At 40.6% G+C, this 20,287-nt stretch overlaps 1 protein-coding gene across 2 annotated transcripts in view; it reads left to right on the forward strand.

The window, feature by feature from the left end:
• The first annotated feature begins 4,701 nt into the window (after window positions 1-4,701).
• Window positions 4,702-20,287, forward strand: part of ptprua (protein tyrosine phosphatase receptor type Ua) — a 207,531-nt gene continuing 191,945 nt past the window's right edge. For both annotated transcript variants that reach the window (XM_044335633.1, XM_044335634.1), the window contains exon 1: window positions 4,702-5,692. In XM_044335633.1, the coding sequence (XP_044191568.1) occupies window positions 5,623-5,692 (70 nt within the window). In that variant the 5' untranslated portion in view covers window positions 4,702-5,622. The remainder of the gene's footprint in view (window positions 5,693-20,287) is intronic.

Raw genomic sequence — 20,287 nt, forward strand, 5'->3', positions numbered from 1 at the left:
TGATATAAACGACACATTTAGAAAATCCTATACGGAGCTATATACCTAATTTTCGTATTGCACAAAAGATGAAATTTTTTGCATTTTTGGAAGAGTTAGACCTTCTTACTTTAAAGGTAGATCAGCGGGAGATCCTTGATGCCCCAATCATGACCGAAGAAATAATAGAAGTACCATGCAAGGTCCAAACCTACCCATCAGAGAGAATCTAATCATTCACACACTGATGGCACAGCCATCAGGACCAGTTTAGGGTTCAGTATCTTGCCCAAGGACACTTCAACATGTGGAGTGGAGGAGCTGAGAATCGAACTGCTGATCTTCCGATTAGTGGACAACTCACTCTACCTCCTGAGCCACAGCCGCCCTGTATATAATGTATATATACAGTATATACAATATATATAGTATCCTTGATGTTTATTTGGTCAAAATTATAATCACTAAAAATAAAAACGAAAATTTAAATGTTATGTAGGCTAATTTTCTGAGGTGATAGCGCCCCTGCATTAGTATGCTCCTGGAGGTGTAAATTTTTGGTATGGACTGACAACCTGATCTGATGAGTCTTATTTTATTGGTGCAATATCTTTGAGGGCAGGCACTTAAAATAGTTAATATCACGTAAATAACAATGACCACACAGCAAAAGGCTAAAGCTAAAGGCAGGGGTATGCTCAAAAAGAACTATTTCCATGATACTTGAGGCAATAATTGTTTAAATATGAGGATGACGGCGCACACTTGCGAAAATCTTCCCTGTTGCACTTGGTTATACACATGAAAAAGAACAAAACAAAATAGTTGTGTGATGAATAAAAAAGAAAGCTTGAGAGAGAAGTTCAAACACTGCTTACCTTCTGGCCATTCACTGTGTGAAGTGGTCGCTCTTGCCAGATTTTTGACTTCACAGAGTTATAGAAATTGTGGAACACAGATGCCCCAATTCCAATGTCGGAACAGATGCAGTTTCACCATCTGACAAACATACAGACGCTTAACTCTAACCTTAACTTTATGGTATGTGAAGAAAATGAAGTGTTCTCAGTTTAAAAGTATGACTACACCCCTCTGTAGATGACAGTGTGACTCCTCTGTTAATCAACCAATACCATGAGAAATGAGGCTTGAGCCTTAGAAACTGTTTTCACAAATAGGCAATGACAGACAGATATGTAATAATTTCATCCTCTTTTAGGCAATGGAAAATTATGCTACAATAGCTGCAGTATCTTAATAGTTTATATTTATACTTCAACTGACTTTAACTGATATGAAGTAATTAGTCTAGTAAGTAGAATCAAATTGATATAAACCCTTTTAAAAAATCTGGTCTTTTAAGAGTGGAAAAGAATAAATTCATGCTTCCCCACAAATGTAATTAATATCTGTTTTTGCTGTTGGTGATCATCAGCTGAGCTTAACACCTTTATGGTTTGCAGTTATACTGCTGGTGACACAGTTGACATGAAATACAGCAGAATTAATATGAGCAAATTAACTGGTTATATAACATGTAATATAGGCACTTTATGAGCGAGCTGTTAATGTAAGCACCAGAGGAAGTTATTAGATTTGAAGGGCATGTGCACCACTTTATCACTGACACCAATATATCAACTTCACCCAATAGTTTAAAAATTTACGTTGAATTATTACAGCCTGGCAAATGAAGCAAGCTCACAATATGCCCCCCACCTCCATCCTCCAAGAAATAAATATCTCCCAGACACAAGTTAAAAGCCCAGAGGCTACAAAATCAATATTTCATAGGCAGGAGGTGATAAAGAGTCTTGATCCAGCTCTTCCTGTCTTTGAATCAGCCAGTTGTCCAGTTGCGAGCAGCAGGATGGCTGGATGCCATCTGAGGCCACAGCCAAGTGGATTTGGGCCACTGCACAAATTTAACAGGTATAGGAAAAAGTTGGCTGCACTTCACCCTGCATTGCGTTGATAATTTTGGAAATAAAGGGCCTTGGTGACCATCACAGGGTGTATGAGGAGCTATATATCCACCAGCTCCCAAACTGTGGCCTTGTCAATTTGGAATGACCCTGCAGAGAGTCACATGCCAGGGGATAAAAGTATCTGGCCCATGCTGTGTGATGACATTACAGCTGTTCAAACTGCCAGGGCTCAAGACTACTTTACTGGAGTCCATATCAATATCATTACCAGTAGTTTGGGTTAGTCTCACATCAAAAAGGCTAGGTCAAAAGTTTGAGGCCAAAGACCAAAACCTTGTTTGTTGTATATTGGTGCTGCTACAGACATGAGATCTAACTCACTAATTACAGTGGCTTCTATACCTTGTATATAGCTTTTCTATGTAGTTGAACCTGTTGTTAAACCCCCATGTTTAGCTTTACATTAAACCTCAACGATCAACTCCCTGCATAGATTTCCACAAGGGCTCCCAGGAAGTTTAATAAAGCCGTAAGTTCTGGTTAAATTAAGTTTAATTAAGAACTTTTCACCCTTATGATGTTTTATTGGTTATTTATTTCAGGGTCTTGTTGAAACATTTAATGGATCGTTTTGTATTGTATTTACATCTGATTCCTATGTTTGGTTAGGCTTGAAAATGTACCTAAATGCCAAGATTGTGGATGCATTAATTGGTATAAGTGATGACCCGAACTTTATTAATTCAATACTGTTTTCTTGTAATATTTCCTTTTCATGTATTGGGAAATCACCTATCCATTCATTCATCCAACCCTGAATTAAGGGCCTAAAGAAAGCATCTGCATATTTACCCAAATATGGTGAATGTAAGCAGTATTTCACAAGCATAAAGCTAAAATTAAAGAAAAGTTAGAAAAAATAAATATAATTTTGTGCAGCTGAAATATTCTTTCTTTCTTATCCATATAATTATCTGGTGACCTCTCCGATTTTTGTAGGGACATTTGACCATTGACTTACATGGCACATATTCATACAGATCACATGTACATTTGTGTTTAATAAAACTACCAAAAACTAACTGACACAGCAAACTGTGGGGCCAGGCATGATGGAAGAATTGGAGTACTGTTTTTTTTTCTGGGACTCACCTCTGGCTAAAATATATATGAAGCTGTCATGTCTTGTCATACAGTTCACTCTGTCCCCAATAGGTACCCCTACTGAAAGGTAAACAGGTTGCACAGAGAATATGAGAAATGGAGGGGCCCACCTCTTATTTTTGCCCCCAGGTCGCTCATAGCAGTTTAGCCCCTCCGTGCTGCTGTCATTATTTTTGCATACTTTTTGTTTCACTCTTGTTACTTGTTGTCGTGTTGTTGACAGCATATTTCCTTCTATGCTTGGCTTTTAATGGAAAGACCATGCTGTATTCTCAAACTTGAATCTGAATCTGAATCCGAACCTTAGACCAGGGGCCTGTACTTTCTTTGGTTGAGCTGGCTTCACTAAACCTAACATTGGCTGTCCTCGATAACAAAGCTAGCTATCAACTAGCTCACTAGCTCAGTCAGCTCTGGGTTTTCCTGCTACAAGTGCGATCATGTGAAAGAGACAGGGTTGTTAATTATGTGTGATCATCAGATCATCAGAACCATGAATGAAGTACTTCATGATATGAGATGAAACAATGATACCAAGTAAATGCGGAAAAATTCTGTTATAGGGACAGCAAAAAGTCATATTCAAGGAAGTGAACTGTAAACAAGCCTGTAATCATACAACAGAACAAGAAGATGTAGAAACACTAGAAATAATTTCTAATATTAAAAGTAGGCTAAGGCTTAAAATACATGAAGGGATTATTATATGACTTAAGTATAGAGGGAGTATTTTTTTGCTATTTAGTTGGATGATGAAGAAACCATCTGAATATGTCACATAAAAAAAACTTAAAAGTAATGCCAGATTGTTTCTGCTACTGAAGCAAAGAGTGGAAAAGTAGTTAATGACTGATGAGTCTATCTGACTGAAATGTTGCAATTTTAACGATGGGAGCCAATTAACAGTGTTTGGATTTTTCTAATGAAAGACAATCTTTCATTTTTATTTCCAGTTATCCTCACACGGGTGTCTCATGTTATTCTAAACTGCAGTGATAGAATCAGAGTGACAGTCAGCTGTCACTCCAGGGAGAAAATGAACTTCGCACAATTAAAATACAGCTAAAATCATCATTATGTGTTTAGTGTCATAAACAATCTTTCTGTTTGTTGGAAGCTCTGTTTTAAAACCAGAGTGGAAATAGAAAGCCTGGAACAATAAAATATTTCCACTGACCTCTAAAAATATACAGGCGTTTTGCTCTTTTTTACTTGTCACTTCATTGTAAACTCAGGACTTGTGTCCATGTCAGGATCCTGTAGGAATGATGACGCCTTTTTTACCAGTGATCTGATTGGTCAGTGGTTTAGGTGTTGACAAGTTGTGATCGATCCTCTGAAGTTAACCTGCTCAGGAGCAGGTGCAGCATAAGTTGCCATGGTGATTTATCAAGGTTAAAAGTGAGCCAGCTCTGTGATACCAGAAAACCTGAGTTTAGTGTAAAGATAATTGGCTAACCTACTAATCTGGCTTCGTTGTACAGGCCACTGCTCAAATCAAGTGCTGGTCATGATCAAAACAGACAATAAGAAGTTCATTTCTTCAGAAATCAGAAGAACAGAAATCTGCATGAAACTATAAAAAGAAAAAACATTTATTCTGAATATCGTTAGATCATTAAAAACATTTTATGAACATTAATTAAACCGAACTCAGCTGGCAGGGTCAGAGGTCAGTGTCAGCAGTAGAACAGCACTGCTGGAGCTGGAAATGGAAATGAATTCAGTAGTTGCCATAGGCATTTCAGCTGTGGCTTAAACCCAAACTGTCCAGGTGAAAGTCAGTTTCATTTTATCACATAGCCACCCTGCTGTCACAACTCAGTGTGTTAAATACTGCAAACAGTCAGAGAGAACAGCTACTCCTGTATCATATTAATAAAAAAAATAAACAGCCATCAAACAGACACTGATTTTTGGCAGCCTTTGGCAAGGTGTCACTCCCTAAATACCTCAACACAAGTGAGTCAGAATTTAATCTGGTGGTTTCGGCATCATAATGGAGAGCAGCATCAAAGTAGAGATGAGCAGAAGTCTGTTTCAGAGCATAAAATGCACTTAAAGGGACAATTCAGGGGAAAAAAGCGCCTTCTGATGTGACAGTGTGGTGACCCACTGTATGTCTAATAACTCACTTTGCCTCTAGAAACTGATTGGTTACATGGGATGATGCCGTAAGCAAGCGTTTGTGAATGTACTCCGCACTCTGCTGCGGGCTGTGACATCCGCCTCCTCGCCACATGGAGGCGCCGCAGACCCGCATTCCTGCGTCCCACTTGCTCGCTTGACAGTGCAAAAAAGTAGTGGAGCCGTTACAGAAAAGGGGCTCCTTTTGAATGCTCTTGCTTGCGATCAGATACTCCCTGTGCGGGCTGTGGAGGAAGCAGGCAGGCAGCGCTTCTGCAGGGGGATTCAGGAATGAATGGAGCTGAGCGCACAACTTCTCTCCAGTCCTGCCGCCGCCGCCGCCGCCGCTGCTGCTGTTGCTGGAGTTTCCTCTAGGATTTTCTTCTTGTGACAAAACGAGCTGGACTTTACTTCTTCTGCCAACATGTATTCCGTAGCATTGCTACTGATGCTGGCCGTCAGGATCTACGCAGATAGTATGGAAGGACCAACAGGTAAAAGACGCAAAAACAAATGTTTGGCCGTTTTGGGAAGTGGCAGAGACGCACTGCGCGCACCTGGAAACACCTCGCAGATACAGTTGTTGTTGTAAAGTTGATTGTCAGGATATAAATTCGCTCTATTCCTCACAGTCCAGACATACATTAAAGCCAAGATGACCTTTTGCTCTTTCTTAGGTTTCACAACTTAAAAAGTTGTCTGCGGGTGTGCGTCCAGCTGTTAAACTTTCTCTTTTGTGCATTCAGTGCAACGTTAATATTCCAGCAGGCATGAAATATAGAGTTGCCTGCATCTCTAGAGTATAATCATAGCATCATTTCATTACACGACTGAATGGTATTGGATATTACTAGATTTCTATTTCGTCTCTAGATCTGATCTGCAAAGTTAAAAAAAAAAAAAGAAAGGAAAAAAAAGAAATAGGCTTGAAAATGAAAGTGGATTAATTATTTGAATGCTCAACATATTCTCTCCCTCTGCTCTCCTTCTCTGTCTCCATTCCTGTCTAGAGCATTCAGCATCATGACGGTCTCTGTCATGTTGTCATTGTTCAGGTTTCAGATGAAGGCAACTCCATTCTCTGCTTCAGTGTGTCATCCCAGAAAATGTAAATTACATCTCAGTGATTAAGTCATCCCCTCATTGGCTTTTTTCTTGCTGATGTACATGAAATGGACTGCTAACTTGCCTGCATGTTAATGGTATTGATGGAACATCTTGCATAATTATGTTACTGAGATATAAAGCTGATGCAGGGGATAATTTGGTTGACTGATCCAGTATGTGGCAAAATCAGCCATCAGAGCCGTTTGGGAGGAAAATTTGGATTGAACAAATCAAGAGGAATGTGTTTCCTGCTGCTACAAAGCAATACAGTGGAGATGAATTAATAATGTCAGTGTTGTGCCCCAAATAACAGCACTGGCAGCTGATCCAAATATTCTCTATGTGTATCAGTCAAACTCTGATAGGTAGAAGTAGACAGTTTTAAAGTATTCTGGGAGAGGGGAAACTGAGATTTTAAGCCATAATACCTGAAATCCACAGAGCCCATCTGAGATAGGAGTTCAAATCCTCTTCAGTTTGCCTGTGGCGGGTTTAACATTTGAATGGCTGAAGCCGCTTTTGAAGGTATCCGAGGCCTTCAAACCTTGTCTTTTGAGGAATGTTGTGGAATACGTTTGAAAAAATGCCTCTGGTCACACCCTGTCAAGTTGTCTCAAGTAAAAGTGCCAGTTGGTTTATCTCAAGAATGCTTTGCAATTGGTGTGAATGTTGTAGCTGCGATATAAATACTCTGGCACATGAAGTATCAGTTACGCAGCAACTACAACCAGTTGCTGAACAGACGTGCACTGAGCCCCTCCTTGCTTTCCAAGATCAAGTTGGTTCTTTAGGCCACACCGAATGTAAGTTAGTTAGATTGAATTAGTCAGTTAATGGAAGTAAGTTCAGTAAAAGCTGGTCTCAATACTTTTTCGGCACTGACTTAAATGTCTCCTTGGTACTGAGTATCAAAAACTTCAAGTATTGAAAGTTGGCGCCAAATGTCTGATTTATAATCTTGGTTACTTATTCTATGATCAGACATTTTCCTGAATTGAAGAGTTTCCGTACAGCTGCTTGGCACTTGTAGTAAAAATACTATGATTGGGTGTTAGTGAAGAACACCCAGGCCTGCCTATGTCATACTTTTAGCCATTGCTTTGATATGTGTAGGCGGTAGGTGAACATTGGCCTGAGTGTTGTTTGTCTTTCGCTATTGTTGTTACCAACACCAAACTTTTTACCTTTGTTTGAGGAATCTAAACATGTTTTAACTCTTTTTTTTTTTTTTAAATTTAAAGATATATGCAATGCATCAGAAATAAATAACTTTGCCCAAATGAAATATGGTCATAAGTTAGAAAAGTTTATCGATGTAGAGCCGAGAACATCTGATAAAAGAGTCAGTTAGAAGCCCAAAGTGCAACACTCATTATCTGTGTCGCGTTACATCATTTGACGTATATCAAATGATGCCCATATGCAATGCAGAAAGCATCTGACTGAATAATTAGTCAAGGTACAGTAGAAGGGTGGGTTGCTGCGCCTTGTGGCACCCCAAGGTACAAAACGCTGCTTTTCTAAAGGGTTTGATACATGGTGCCGCTTGGAAATAGGACCGTGGTGTATCCTGACGAGCAGTCAACCCTTATTGATGCATGTCAAGATGTTGCCAGTGTGTGGGCTTGCATATAAAACATGTGCTGGTATTTTGACACGTTATACTGCTGGTGTGTGTTGCACTCACGAATATGTCCGAGCATTCATTGCCAGCTTTCAATAGTTGACACTTGTGCTACTCGATGCTACAGACACCTAAAAAGTATTGAGGTTCCATACACAGCTCTAGGTATAGATCATCAAAGACTGAGCCTTGCAGTTTGTTGACATCATATGGCAGGATCTATGGGTATTGAAGTTTAAAGAGTTGCCTTTTGGAGCTGCTAGCAATTGTCATGCAGCTCTGCATGTTAAATACATGAGATGCAGTGTCACCCTCGATTTGTATTTCTGCTGTAATCAGGCAAATGCTCCAGTATCAAAGTGCTTTGACTGTGTGTGGCTGCACTTGGAGGTCTCTTACCTCAGCTACATAGTTTCACCTACAAAATGTGTGATTGCTGAGGTGAAACCTGGTGTGTTGTTTAAGTGCACCCGGCCCCCGTTGGCGGGAGCTCAGAGAAGTCAGAGCAAAAAGGTAATTTAATCTTGGAATGAAACCATGTGAGCGAACCCCAACACTGAGCGGCGCTGACTCTGAGATTGGAGGTCGGAAGGAGGTTAGCTTGAAAAGACCACACTGAAATGAGCGCTGACGCGAGAAGGTGGGCTTTCATGGGCTTCGGGGAGGATGTAGAGAGGGTCCTTGGTGTGTAGCGATGTGGATCCAGCTCAGTGTTAATCCAACACAAAATAGCCTGACACACACAGCTCTCCTGGGGCAAATGTGGAGGCTGTAAATGGTGAAAATGGAGTGTATGCTCACACAAAAGGCAATGATGAAATGTGGTTGTTCTGGAGGAAATAACACAAGATCTTTAATAGAACAATGGTGAATTGCATAATGGCTACATGTTGTTCAAGAAAATGAGTACATTCTGTAATTATAGTTCATGATAATGAGATGGCAATGGAACAAGGGTTTTTTCGACACCCATTTTATAGAGGAGGAAAAATCACAGAAATCCATCTATGTAGCCCAATTCACATGGCTTACCAGACAGTTAAAAGCCTCCAGAGTTGTGGGACTAAATTTCAGAAGCAACAGATTAACAATCTCACTTTAATTATGTGTTTTGCTGAAGAAAATTGGCACAATTAAGCTTGAAACTGATAAAAAATGACCAATATGAAATGATAAAGCGCAGCCCACATTTCACTCCTCACCTTCCTGATGAGCACATGCAGTCCTCGTGGGCCTGTTTCTCTGCAGTCTAAATGGGTTGGTCAGGCATCAAATGCATGGACATATTCAATCAGCCAACAGCAGCCTGACAGACAGAGGCAGTGAGAATGAAGCAGCCCGGTTGAGGTAGAAGTCAGTAAGGCCTTATATTCTACCACTTTGATGGCTTTTGAGAAATTTTAATTGCCTACACTGTTAGTTGCCAGTCATTCTCTTCGTCTGGGAGAGTTTTATTGGCAGTGTGGCGAAAGCAAACTTGTAAAGGTGTTCGACGGAATTAAAATACTTTTAATCATCACAGTTGAAGACTTCATTGGCTTGTGGAAGCTCTGAGGCCTGTAAATAACTAGAAGACTTTGCAAACTCCAATAACTTTATATATAACAGTAGCACGATTACTTCGATTTATCTAAAAATGATTTCCTCTTATCATCGAAGGAGGAGTCAGGGCTGCTATAATGCAACTAAAGTCAATTTTCTCCATTGGAGTTGAGTTGGTGAAATGCAATGTGGCCTGCAACAGGCTTTATTATGTCTGTCTAGGCTGAACCTCAGCTATTTCTGCTCCATCTAACTTCCCATGTAGTCTATCTCTGGGACTGCTCTCCCAATTTGATCCAGTTGTTTCAGCATATGAATGACACATTTACGCTCAAGTGTCAAAGCCTTCTAGTGGTCATATTAATTACGAGTTTTATCTCAAACCATGATCTTGTCCTAATCTCAACTAAGTTGTTTTTGTGCCTTAAATCAGATTCATGCTTGATTCAAGATTGTAATGGGACTCCCACCATTGATTTATAGTTCAGCATCAGATTTCAACTGTTGGTGGCACCACTTCAACACTAGACGGCTGTATTTTATGTGATCGGGCAGTATTTTAAATTAATTTTATTCCCTACTGTAACAGCTTACATTCTTTAATTTACTTTGTGACAAGTAATGGTAGGAAGGTCTGCCTTGTTTCATTGCTGAATACGGGACTATTTTGTGTGGTCTCTGTATTTACGTTTGAAACTGTGATTTCAGTCTCTGACAGCTGATATACTTCATGCGCATTATGGTTAGATGGTGAGATGCTATTCAGCGCATGACCGGTGGGAGCATAAAGTACGTAAGTGAGTATGTGAACAATGATGTGGGCATTGCAGCCGTCATCTATGTGTACTTGTTGATAAAAAGCAAGTAAATCATTTCGTCCTGCTGATAGGGGGGATAGGGGTGTCTCTGGTATGTTTATACTTTGTTGTTTAAATTGATAGAACTTGCTGGTATCTTCAGTTGTCATCAGTTGTCAGATTTCTTACATTAGATTATCTGGACTAATCAGGTAATTTTCAAGCAGGAGATACTGTATGTAGGAGGCTACATCGTGGTTGCAATCAGACCATCCCAGACCATTATCACCTTGTGCAATAAGTTTATGACATTAATCTACCAGTGCTGCTGCTGCTCACACATGCCTGTCAACACTATGCGTTGATAATGGAGCTGACAACATTACCGGACCACCTCGGCGCTTTTGTGGAGAGAACCATGACCGGCGTCGCCTCTCCAGGTGTTATAAAATGTGTTGTTTTTTCCCCTCAAATACAACAAATAATTATTGAGCAGATGGAGTAGTGCCAGCAGACACCGCGCTACCTTTCAAGCTTATCACTAAACATGTTAAGCCAATAAAAGTTAATTTTCTCTGTTTTAGACATCCTCGTGTTAGGGAATGCCAATGTTGGTATTCAATTTAGGTTATTTTAATGGAGAATGCTGGGTTTGTGATTGCTGTTGCTCACTTTTCCCACAGTAACTCATTTCATCGCTTACACAGCTCTGTTTTATTTTAACAAGCTATATAATGATCTGCTGGATGAAATGCTTCATGAAATCAGTAAAACAGTTGGAATGAATTCACATAGCATGAACGCCTTAGCTGCTTCAGATTCAGCTGCTGATGGAATTTGGATGTTGGAATTTGCTGTGTGTTGCTGATACGCAGAGTGCTGCTAATTGTATGATTATGGAATCCCAGAGGACCTGCAACAAAAGCCAGGGAGCTGAAAGTGTCCAGACGTTTCAACTACAGAGAATACTCAGATGTCAGCTTGCTTTTTGGCAAATTTTAGAAAGGCTTAGAGAGATCCCCCTCTACTTTTCCCCCAGTCCATCTCTTCTTCAACCTGAGAGCTTGCCGTCTGCCACAGATCATGCCTCAAACTGTCCGAGTGTTGAGAGTGAGAGGATGATGCTTTGAAAGCAACTGCATAGACAGCTTACCCAATTGCAGTGGAGTAATTGCACTGAAAATAAAATCTGTCTCTGGAATCTTGACTGCATTTCACTCAGCAAAGTGTCTCTTAATTCCTCAACAACCCACATGAAAGGAAATATCATCAAGCCAGGCAAGAGCACTTGTCTTGTCAAATCTGAAGAAATGAACCTTGGACAAATTCACCTTATACCACTTTAACACTGTTAGGTAACAGATGGTGGTGAAGTACCTTGGACTACTGGGAATTATTTTGTTGCTTTGGTGGTCTATACTGACTTTTCCCTTACTGAGAACACTGGAGCTGCTTCTTACATACAAAATCTGAGCAATAATTCTAAGCAGGTTTTGAGTATGTAAGGTGACAGAATGAAGTATACTCAAATAACACTATTGCCCCAGTATGGGCAGCACAAAGGACATACAGAGTTCTGATGATAAATGCTTTATCACAAGAATACAATGTTTTCATTTCTTGTTTTATATCAGTTTCAATGATTTCCAATATAATTGAAACTCATTAAGAAATGCTATAAATCTAGGAGATAAGTTCAAAATTGAGCTAACTATATTGGAACAAAGTTTATTTTATTTTGAAGAAAAACACTTGAAGAAAAAGAAAATGAAAAAGATAGAGCTATGGCTGCCAGCCAATTGCAAGACTGAACCCAGAACCGCATCTAAAAAAGATATGGTCTGTGGTTCCAATAAAGACAACAGCATTTATTTTCATTTGCAATTCATCTCCTGATTATTTTCTTGAGTAATGGTTTGGTCTGCACACTGTCAGAAAATTGTGAAAAATGCCCATCACAATTTTGTAATGCTTAAACTGAGATCTTCAAATTGCTTATTTTGTAGGGGTGGAACCAAATCCCAATACAGTATTTGCAGTATGAATATTTATTTTGTACATATATTTTAAAAATTTGTTTTCAGGAAGGAAAAATAAACATGTCAAATAACATCAAGCAGGTCGGGACTTGTAGCATAGTGAGGTTACATTGCTGTTGCTGTCTCTCCTCTGCTGCACTCTGTCTGTCTCTGTATCATAGATGTATAAATAGCTGCAGGTCTGTGTGTGTGTGTGTGTGTGGTGGAGCTGAGCTTTGGCTGAGTGGTCAGTGCAGTCGTCCATGGTCTGGCAGATCGGGGTTCAAGAGCTGGGGTGGTAACCTTACTTTGCAAATAGTTGATTGAAGAACAGTTATTTTAACACTTTAATATCCTGAAATTATAAGTGTAATAAAACAAAAACAGGATTGTTATGCCCATTTCTGCTTTTATTTAAATACAAATACAAATTATTTTCCTGCCTCAACAAATACAGATACAAATACAGATACTGGGTTCTGTGCAAATCCCTTTTATTTTGTTCAACAGTTCAGAACTTAAAGATTTTCAGTGTATTATTACATAAGACAAAGAAAAGCAGAAAAGACTCACTATTGAGAAGCTGAAATAGGGAATGTGTAGCATTTGTGCTTTAACAATGACTTGAAAATTATATCCCATGGCGCAATTCCTGTTTCCTGTTAGTATATATTGTATACTATTAGTATGTAGTATTGAATTGGAACACAGAATACTGTGTTTTTTGGGCAAAGTTCTTACATGTCTGTTTGTGTTTGAGAACTATGTCTATCTTCTGTTAAGTGAAAAAAAAACATATATTTTTGAAAAACATTTATATTTCTCAATGCGAGTCATTGAAAAAAGGTATCATTACTGAAAGTGTGGCATCAGTGCTGTTATCAAACATTTTCAAATGATACCCTACTAGCCCCACACACAGGACGTAGACAAAGAAGTCTGAGGGAAAATGGGTACACCAGAAAAATAAATTAGAGCACTTCATCAAAATTTAAGTCCTGGAATGCACTCAACATCACAGACTGATGATATATAAAAGAGCAGGAGTGTTTGAGGGAGGATTTTTCCTTTCAAGGATAATTTACCCTGTGGTACTGAAATCATTGTTGTCAGCACACAGACATGGCCAACTTGTTGGGGAATGGCAGGTGAGATTGATGATGTAGAATCTTCTCGGCTGTAGCTACGACTGTGCGCTTGTATTAAGGATGAGCTGGACACGGAGATGAGATATGCAGGAGCATGACTGTTCTGCAGTGATGGCTGCATGTCCATTTAGTCCAGCCCTGTTCTCCGTCAGATTGGGCTGCTGCTATTACCTCACAGATTTGTCACTGCCACTGCCGGCCAGCGATGAATAATCTTTATGAATATTCCTCTATCGCTTGCGCTGCCTAGCCGACAGTGTGTTTACACTGTGGCTGTGAACCAATTGTCCAAGCTATTCCCCAGCCATGAAACCTGTGGTTGGACCTGTCACGACTGATGACAGGTTGATGTGAATGGTGATGCTTGCAGCAGAGAGGAAACTGTCGCTCGGTTAGCTCTGCAGTGTGACACAGTCAAGCAGCAGTTTCAGCAGATGGGGTCAAAGTTCAGCCACAGGATGATTTTGTGGCAGTGCTGTCAGCAAGTGTCACTTTAGATTGAGATGACATCTGGGGCCAAACTGCAGGAATAGCATTCCTCTCGCTTCTTTTCCTCTCTGCAGCTTCTGGGGGGAAAATAACTGCATGATGCCAAAAGCTATTTCTTTTCAGCTCTGCTACCTCCTCCTACCAACTCTTTATCTTCCAGAGTTTTCCCTCTTGGGCTCACATGTTTAGTCCCCCGTGTCATTAATGAAGAAGACCACAGTGCAGATAAACTCAAGTTAGATTAACTGCCAAACTACAAATTCACTCCTTCTTATATCTTACCCTTAATTTTGTAAGATACAAAAAAAAAAAATCAGTGATATGGAGCAAGACCCGGGGCGCGTAGGTCCCAGGGTAGCTGTAGATATTACACTTTAAAAAGCGGGCGTTTAAAGTTATCAAACCTGTGGGCCTCCGAGTGTCCCTGTGGCGCACAAGAGATATTAAAAGTTGAAGGGAAACTTGTAAGAAAAAAAAACCCGTCAAATTATTAAATAAATAATATGACATGTCCCCCACGGAGTGAACAAGGGCACTGCGGCAGCGCCTGTTCACCCTTGTCAAGGTTAGCAGTGACCCTCCTGTGCACAGCGGGGGAGGTTATTCAGCATGAGCAGCAACACCTGTGTGTCTGCTATCACTGCAGGACATCTTCATCGTCGGCTTCTTCACTTCCTCCTTCCGTAAAGTAAATTTGAATCAATGCCAGTTTTTTGGAACTCAGCGTTGCCCTTTTCCGTAGCATTTTACTTTGTAATGGTAAACATGAATGTCAGAGCTCCAGAGTTCAGGCTGAGGAAGTGGAGGAAGTGATGAGTAATACTCTTCCCTCCATCTGAAACTACTCTAGAGGTACTTTTGAGCACATAATCCTCAGCCACTCCAGTGCAGGTACTCTGCGGATGGTTATACTTCACACGCTGGGTTGTCAGACCACATCGGAAGGCAAAAGTTTTTCTAACTCTCAACTCAGGTTATCTGCCAATAGCAAGTACTCATCACCACTAGTGCTCTTTTTCCTAAGTTTAAAATCTGTATACTTCACTGCGTAGAACTCATTATAAAATAGTGCTGCAGCAATCCCTGACCTCATGTTACCTTATATAGCCTAAAAATGATTCCAGGCACATTAATGAAGAATTTGGGGATCGGTCTCGTTTTGGCAGGTACCCCATCTGCTCACTGAAAGCAGTATCGGTGCAATCAGTCACTCATTGAAGACATTCCTGGTGCTGCACTCATTTGCACATATTAAAAGTGAAAAGTTGTCATATAAAGAATGAAAAAAAGTCTTGCATACTTTTCTCCTGTTGGCACACCTGGCCTATCACTGCGTGAAGTGCACTCGATTGTCAGATGGTTGGTTTTCGGAAAGTGACAAAAATTGTGGGACACAGCCCTCACCAGCTGCGGTATCGATAGGTGTTGGGGGAGGGGGGGGGGTTACAGATGCCGTTCGATGAGCCGACAAGCACTTCAGTCACACCGAGCGGCTCCGACTGTGATTTGGAGAAACTATGTCAATTTGCAGCAGGATGTGTGATAGAAGCCGACTTTTCCTGGATAAATGGGTGTGAAAGTGAAATTAATAAACACTTCAAGCGTAGACCTTCCTGCTGGGAATCAAATCTTTAACCCTGTCGGAGTTAATACCTAGCTTCCCCGTCGTGGTCCTCTCGACACATCTGTCCTTCTACTTCCTCTTTTCTTGGCATGCATATTTTTGTTGGTTCGCTCTCTTTTTCTGTCTACTTTCCTTCTGACTTTTATGTGTAGGGGCCACCTTGGCAATGATTCAGACAATGACGGTGTTTTTGGCAGTTATAAGAAGCAACAGCACCTGGCCCAGCATCTGCTCTGTTTGCCTTCCAAACACTGTCTGTATCAGTAGCGAGTACGGGGGTTGCAGCCCCCACGGCCTCTAAACTCAGACAGATAAACGTAAAGGATTACATTCATGAGCAAGGAGCTGACGGATCATGCCCTGCATGGGAATTAGCGAGCTGTAGCATCTTTGCATTCACGGACGAACAAGTTAGCCTAGCCAAGATTGACTGGAGGCATATACCTCTAAAATCCTTGCTCTGTTTTATGAGATGTATCGCCGCCGGTGCTTGGAGCATGCTGTTGCGGTTTTTATAAGCTTGCCATTACAGGAGGCCCTGAATCATTGATTCAATAAGCAAGACCCTCAACTGTGGGTGCAGCATTTCAGGTGGAGGCAGAGAAGAAGAGAGAGAAGTGAAGGAAGTGAGAGAGGAGAGGAGTGTGTGAAGTACTGGGGGGGTAGTGGGATTATTGATTACATCGATGGAAGGCTGTTGGGGAAACAGCATGGAAATCAGCTGGTGGTCAGCTTTCTGTCTGTACTGCAACTCTGCGCATCACCTTTCATCTCGCCTCCGCCGTCTGATCTAGCAGGCTGGGCTGAGGTGAAAGTGAGTCAGAGAAGGCGTCTCCAGATCTGCCAACGAACATGTGTGTCCCAGTGCCCTCCTAGCCCACACCCCTAATCTCAGCATCAATAGAGTCTGAGCAGATGGCACTGTGGCTGGGGTCACCGAGCCCATACACATTAATAATAGGGCATGAGAGGATGATGAGGATGGCCCAGACACTGGAGGGATGATGCAGGGATGACCCAAGTAGACATTAAAAACAGATCTACGTTGTTTGCCCTTGCATAAGGCAGCAGTTGACATATGTTGTTTGTGAGTTGGTTTTAACACAGCCTCCTGTATTCTGACCTAGAAAAGTGATGAGAGTAGCAGAAAGCTTGCCATCAAAAGGCTCCACCGGTTGATTTTTTTTTTTTCCACTCTGTGTTTCATGTAGAAGCTTCTCGCTGGTGTTAATGTATTATGAAACTAAAGAAAGCTCTCTGCCACAGGAGGAGCACCGACTGGAAATAAGTTACCCATGGGGTTAAACCGATGTGGCTTTTTTGAAGATGGTACCTATATTTAAGGATTGATGCTATGGTGTTATGGTTTTATGGTAAATAAATGCCACAACAATTCCCTGAATTACAATTAATTTGTGAGTTTGATTAATCACTAAATAACAATTAAAGTTTAGCCATTGTGGATTTTAGAGGTGCTAATATTATGCCAAGACTGATTATTTTTATGCCAAAAGTATTCCCACAATATTGAGTATGGAGTTTAATACTAAAATCTAACTAGAGAAGACTGCAAAAGTCTATGAACTGACTCATTAAAATCAGTTAATCAGTAATTTTTAGCTAAAGATAGCAAACATTAACCTTTGGTCCAAGATAGACTGATGTTGTAAAACCCCTGGGTGTATTGAATTAATTAAAGGTGTGTTTCATTGGATTATATTTTCATTATGGGATATTGCTTCATACAAAAGTTCTCACTGAGTTGGAGAAAGTTCTGAACCAGGAAGTGATGTCCTGGAGGCAGTTATTGGGGTTTGCTAATTTGTTGTAGTTACAGAGCTTTAAGGGTAGGTAAAGCGAGGTGTTGTCAGCATAACTTGAAAAGAAATATTGTACCTATGGATAATGTGGCCTAAAGGGAACATATAAATGCAAAAGAGGCAGGTAAAGTATCAAACCTTGGGCGACACGGCAGGAAAAAACTACTCTTCAGCCAAAAAGCAAGATGTTGGAATAACTTCCTGACGTCAGCTGACGGAAGAAGGTCATTTGTCACACTTGAAGTAATGCAAATTTGGTAACTGACATCCTGATTCTTTGTTGCTTCTCTTCATATCGTATGCCATGTACTTAACAACTAGGTAACTTTAGCTTGTCAGTTACAAGCAGGGGTTACAGCTGCCCTTTTGTGGTTAGCGCTGAAGAGGAATGCGTATGTAGAACAATGTGTGACATGTTTGTCATTGTCACTCCTAAGGGACGGGTTGCACATAAATTGCTTCTGCCTGAATCTCCGCATCACACGCCCACATGGTTCTGTAGAGTCCCAGACATCTCTAATTATATGCACACAAAAGTAGGCTATGTATTGTTTTCATATCTCCACCTTCCCCCTCCCCTCCATCTCCCTACCACTCGCCATCTCTGTCACCCACTTTTTGCCAGGCCGGAAGACCTGTTGTTAATTAAACCTGCCAATCACAGAGAACGAGAGAGAGGGAGGGAGGGAGAGAATGGGGGAGGGAGTGAAGGAGAAAGAGAGCTCTTCACTTTCCAGAAAGTGGTTTACTTTATGGTAATGAGTCACTCACATCTTTATTGTAGAGGCTGCAGCCAAGGACAGTAACAGTTGACTTGAGCCGTGTTTGTGCATGAATGTGTGTGTATGTGTGTCCTGTCCTCAGTCTGTATATGCATGAGTGCATTTAGTGAGGGTGGAGCAATTAATAAGGGCCACAGATTAGGAATGAAGTGACAGCCCTTTTTTAGTCTGTTTCCAGCAGAAGGGAGAGAGGTTGAGTAACGAGCTCTGAAGCACAGTCCAATACAAGTATGAGCCTTCTTTAGCCTATGTGTCCTTGCCATCTGGGCAGTGTCTTTGACCCCATGTGTTGTCCTTGTTTAATTAGAATCCACTGGAGAGGGATTATAATACAAGGCAGGGTGACTCTGTAGAGGCAAAGAAGTGAGAGCATAAGTGGAATCACTAATAGAAGGTTTAGTGTGGCCGGTTGGCTGGGCACAGTAGAGTTGGGGTTGGAGTGTGTTGACACAATCTGCCACAAATGGATAATCACCATGTGAGTGAAGGCCAGTGAGTTTGTCATATCCAGGGATGGCTGGCATGTTTTTGGGGTGGTTTACTGTACATAAATCCTTAACAAGAGGTTAGATTATCTTGAGTTGTTTGTGCTTACCTGGGCTAGAGGCATACTTGAATTGCTCACCTATTGGACTGCTTACTGCAGCAGAGATGGAAGAACGCCCTGTGACACAACTCACATTGCAGCAATGTGAGAAAATGCACACCGAAACACAAATTGTGACACACGCATGCCTACATAAGGGGAAAAAGCAAAAGTGCATACTTTTACATTTTAAAAGAGTGAAATCTCTCTCTCACATTTTTTTATGTGAGAAGAATGTTTTTAAGGTAAGCTTTATCAACCATCACTGCAACTGTCACTGCTACATCTACTACTATAACTAACTCCATCACACCCAAGTACATATGCCACTACTAATAACAAGTCTACTAATACTACTGGTAAGTGCTAATTCTGCTATAATTAAGTGCCAGTTATATTTTAACTCTGCTGATGCCATGAAGTATTAATGCTGTTGCTACTAGCTACCAATTCATTCTGCTACTACCACTACCACTACTACTATTACTGCTGCTACTACTAACACTAGTGCTACTTCTGCTTTGTATTAATGCTACCACTACATACAGTATACTAGTCAAAAGTTTGGACACACTTTCCCAAAATGTGTCCAGACTTTTGACTGCTACTGTACACTACTAATACTGCTGATGCTGGTAAGTAGGCTAATAATGCTGCTACTAATGCTACAGCTGCTGTTGCTTGCCTGCTACAAATGCTACTATGACTACTGCTACAATACTAATGCTACTAGTACTTCTAATGCCACTGCCTCTATTACTTCTGTTGCTAGTACTGCTGCTGTTACTGTTACCACCGATGCCTCTACTAATACTGTTGCTATGCTTCTACAATGCTGATGCTTCTACGTACTGATGCTACTTCTACAATACTACTAATACTACTACTGCTACTGCAAGTACTACTGATGTTACTAATGCTATCACTACTACTAATAGTGTTGCTGTGTCACTGTGTCACAACTACTTAAGTTCAACACACACCTGCTGTGTCACATCATTTGATGCCCATAGCACATACAGTATATGAGAGCCCATCAATGGAAAATGAACTTCTTTGATGTGGTAATTATTGTCATTTTTCAAGAAAAAAGGCCAACATTCCCTCATTTCAGCTTATGATTGTGAGGATTTGCTTTAGGAAATTCTGATTGCTGTTCTGTTCACTATTTTCTGATATTATATAAAACTTAATGAATGATTAATCAGAGTGGGTTAGGGATCAAAAAAAAAATTGTGCTTTTTCCGGAGCATTGACATCATGTCAACGCTGAAGAACAGGGCCAACATATGTCATATGCTGCCACTGTGTGTGTTGCTGCTAATGTAAGGTTGTCATGATACCAGAATTTTAAAGTTTAATACAATACTAGTATAAAAAAATGATACTTGATACCTCTTTCAATACCACGGCAAAAAGAAAAAAAAAGTCCAGGCACAATAATTGGATAATTTCTTTCTTTTTATAAAATTAAATTTACCATGGCTAGCACCATGTGACCCACCAGTCACATGGTGGGTTCATTGCTGGAGTGAATGCCATAACAGTCACA

The sequence above is a fragment of the Thunnus albacares genome, chromosome 19, assembly GCF_914725855.1.
Source record: "Thunnus albacares chromosome 19, fThuAlb1.1, whole genome shotgun sequence".
Taxonomy (NCBI): domain Eukaryota; kingdom Metazoa; phylum Chordata; class Actinopteri; order Scombriformes; family Scombridae; genus Thunnus; species Thunnus albacares.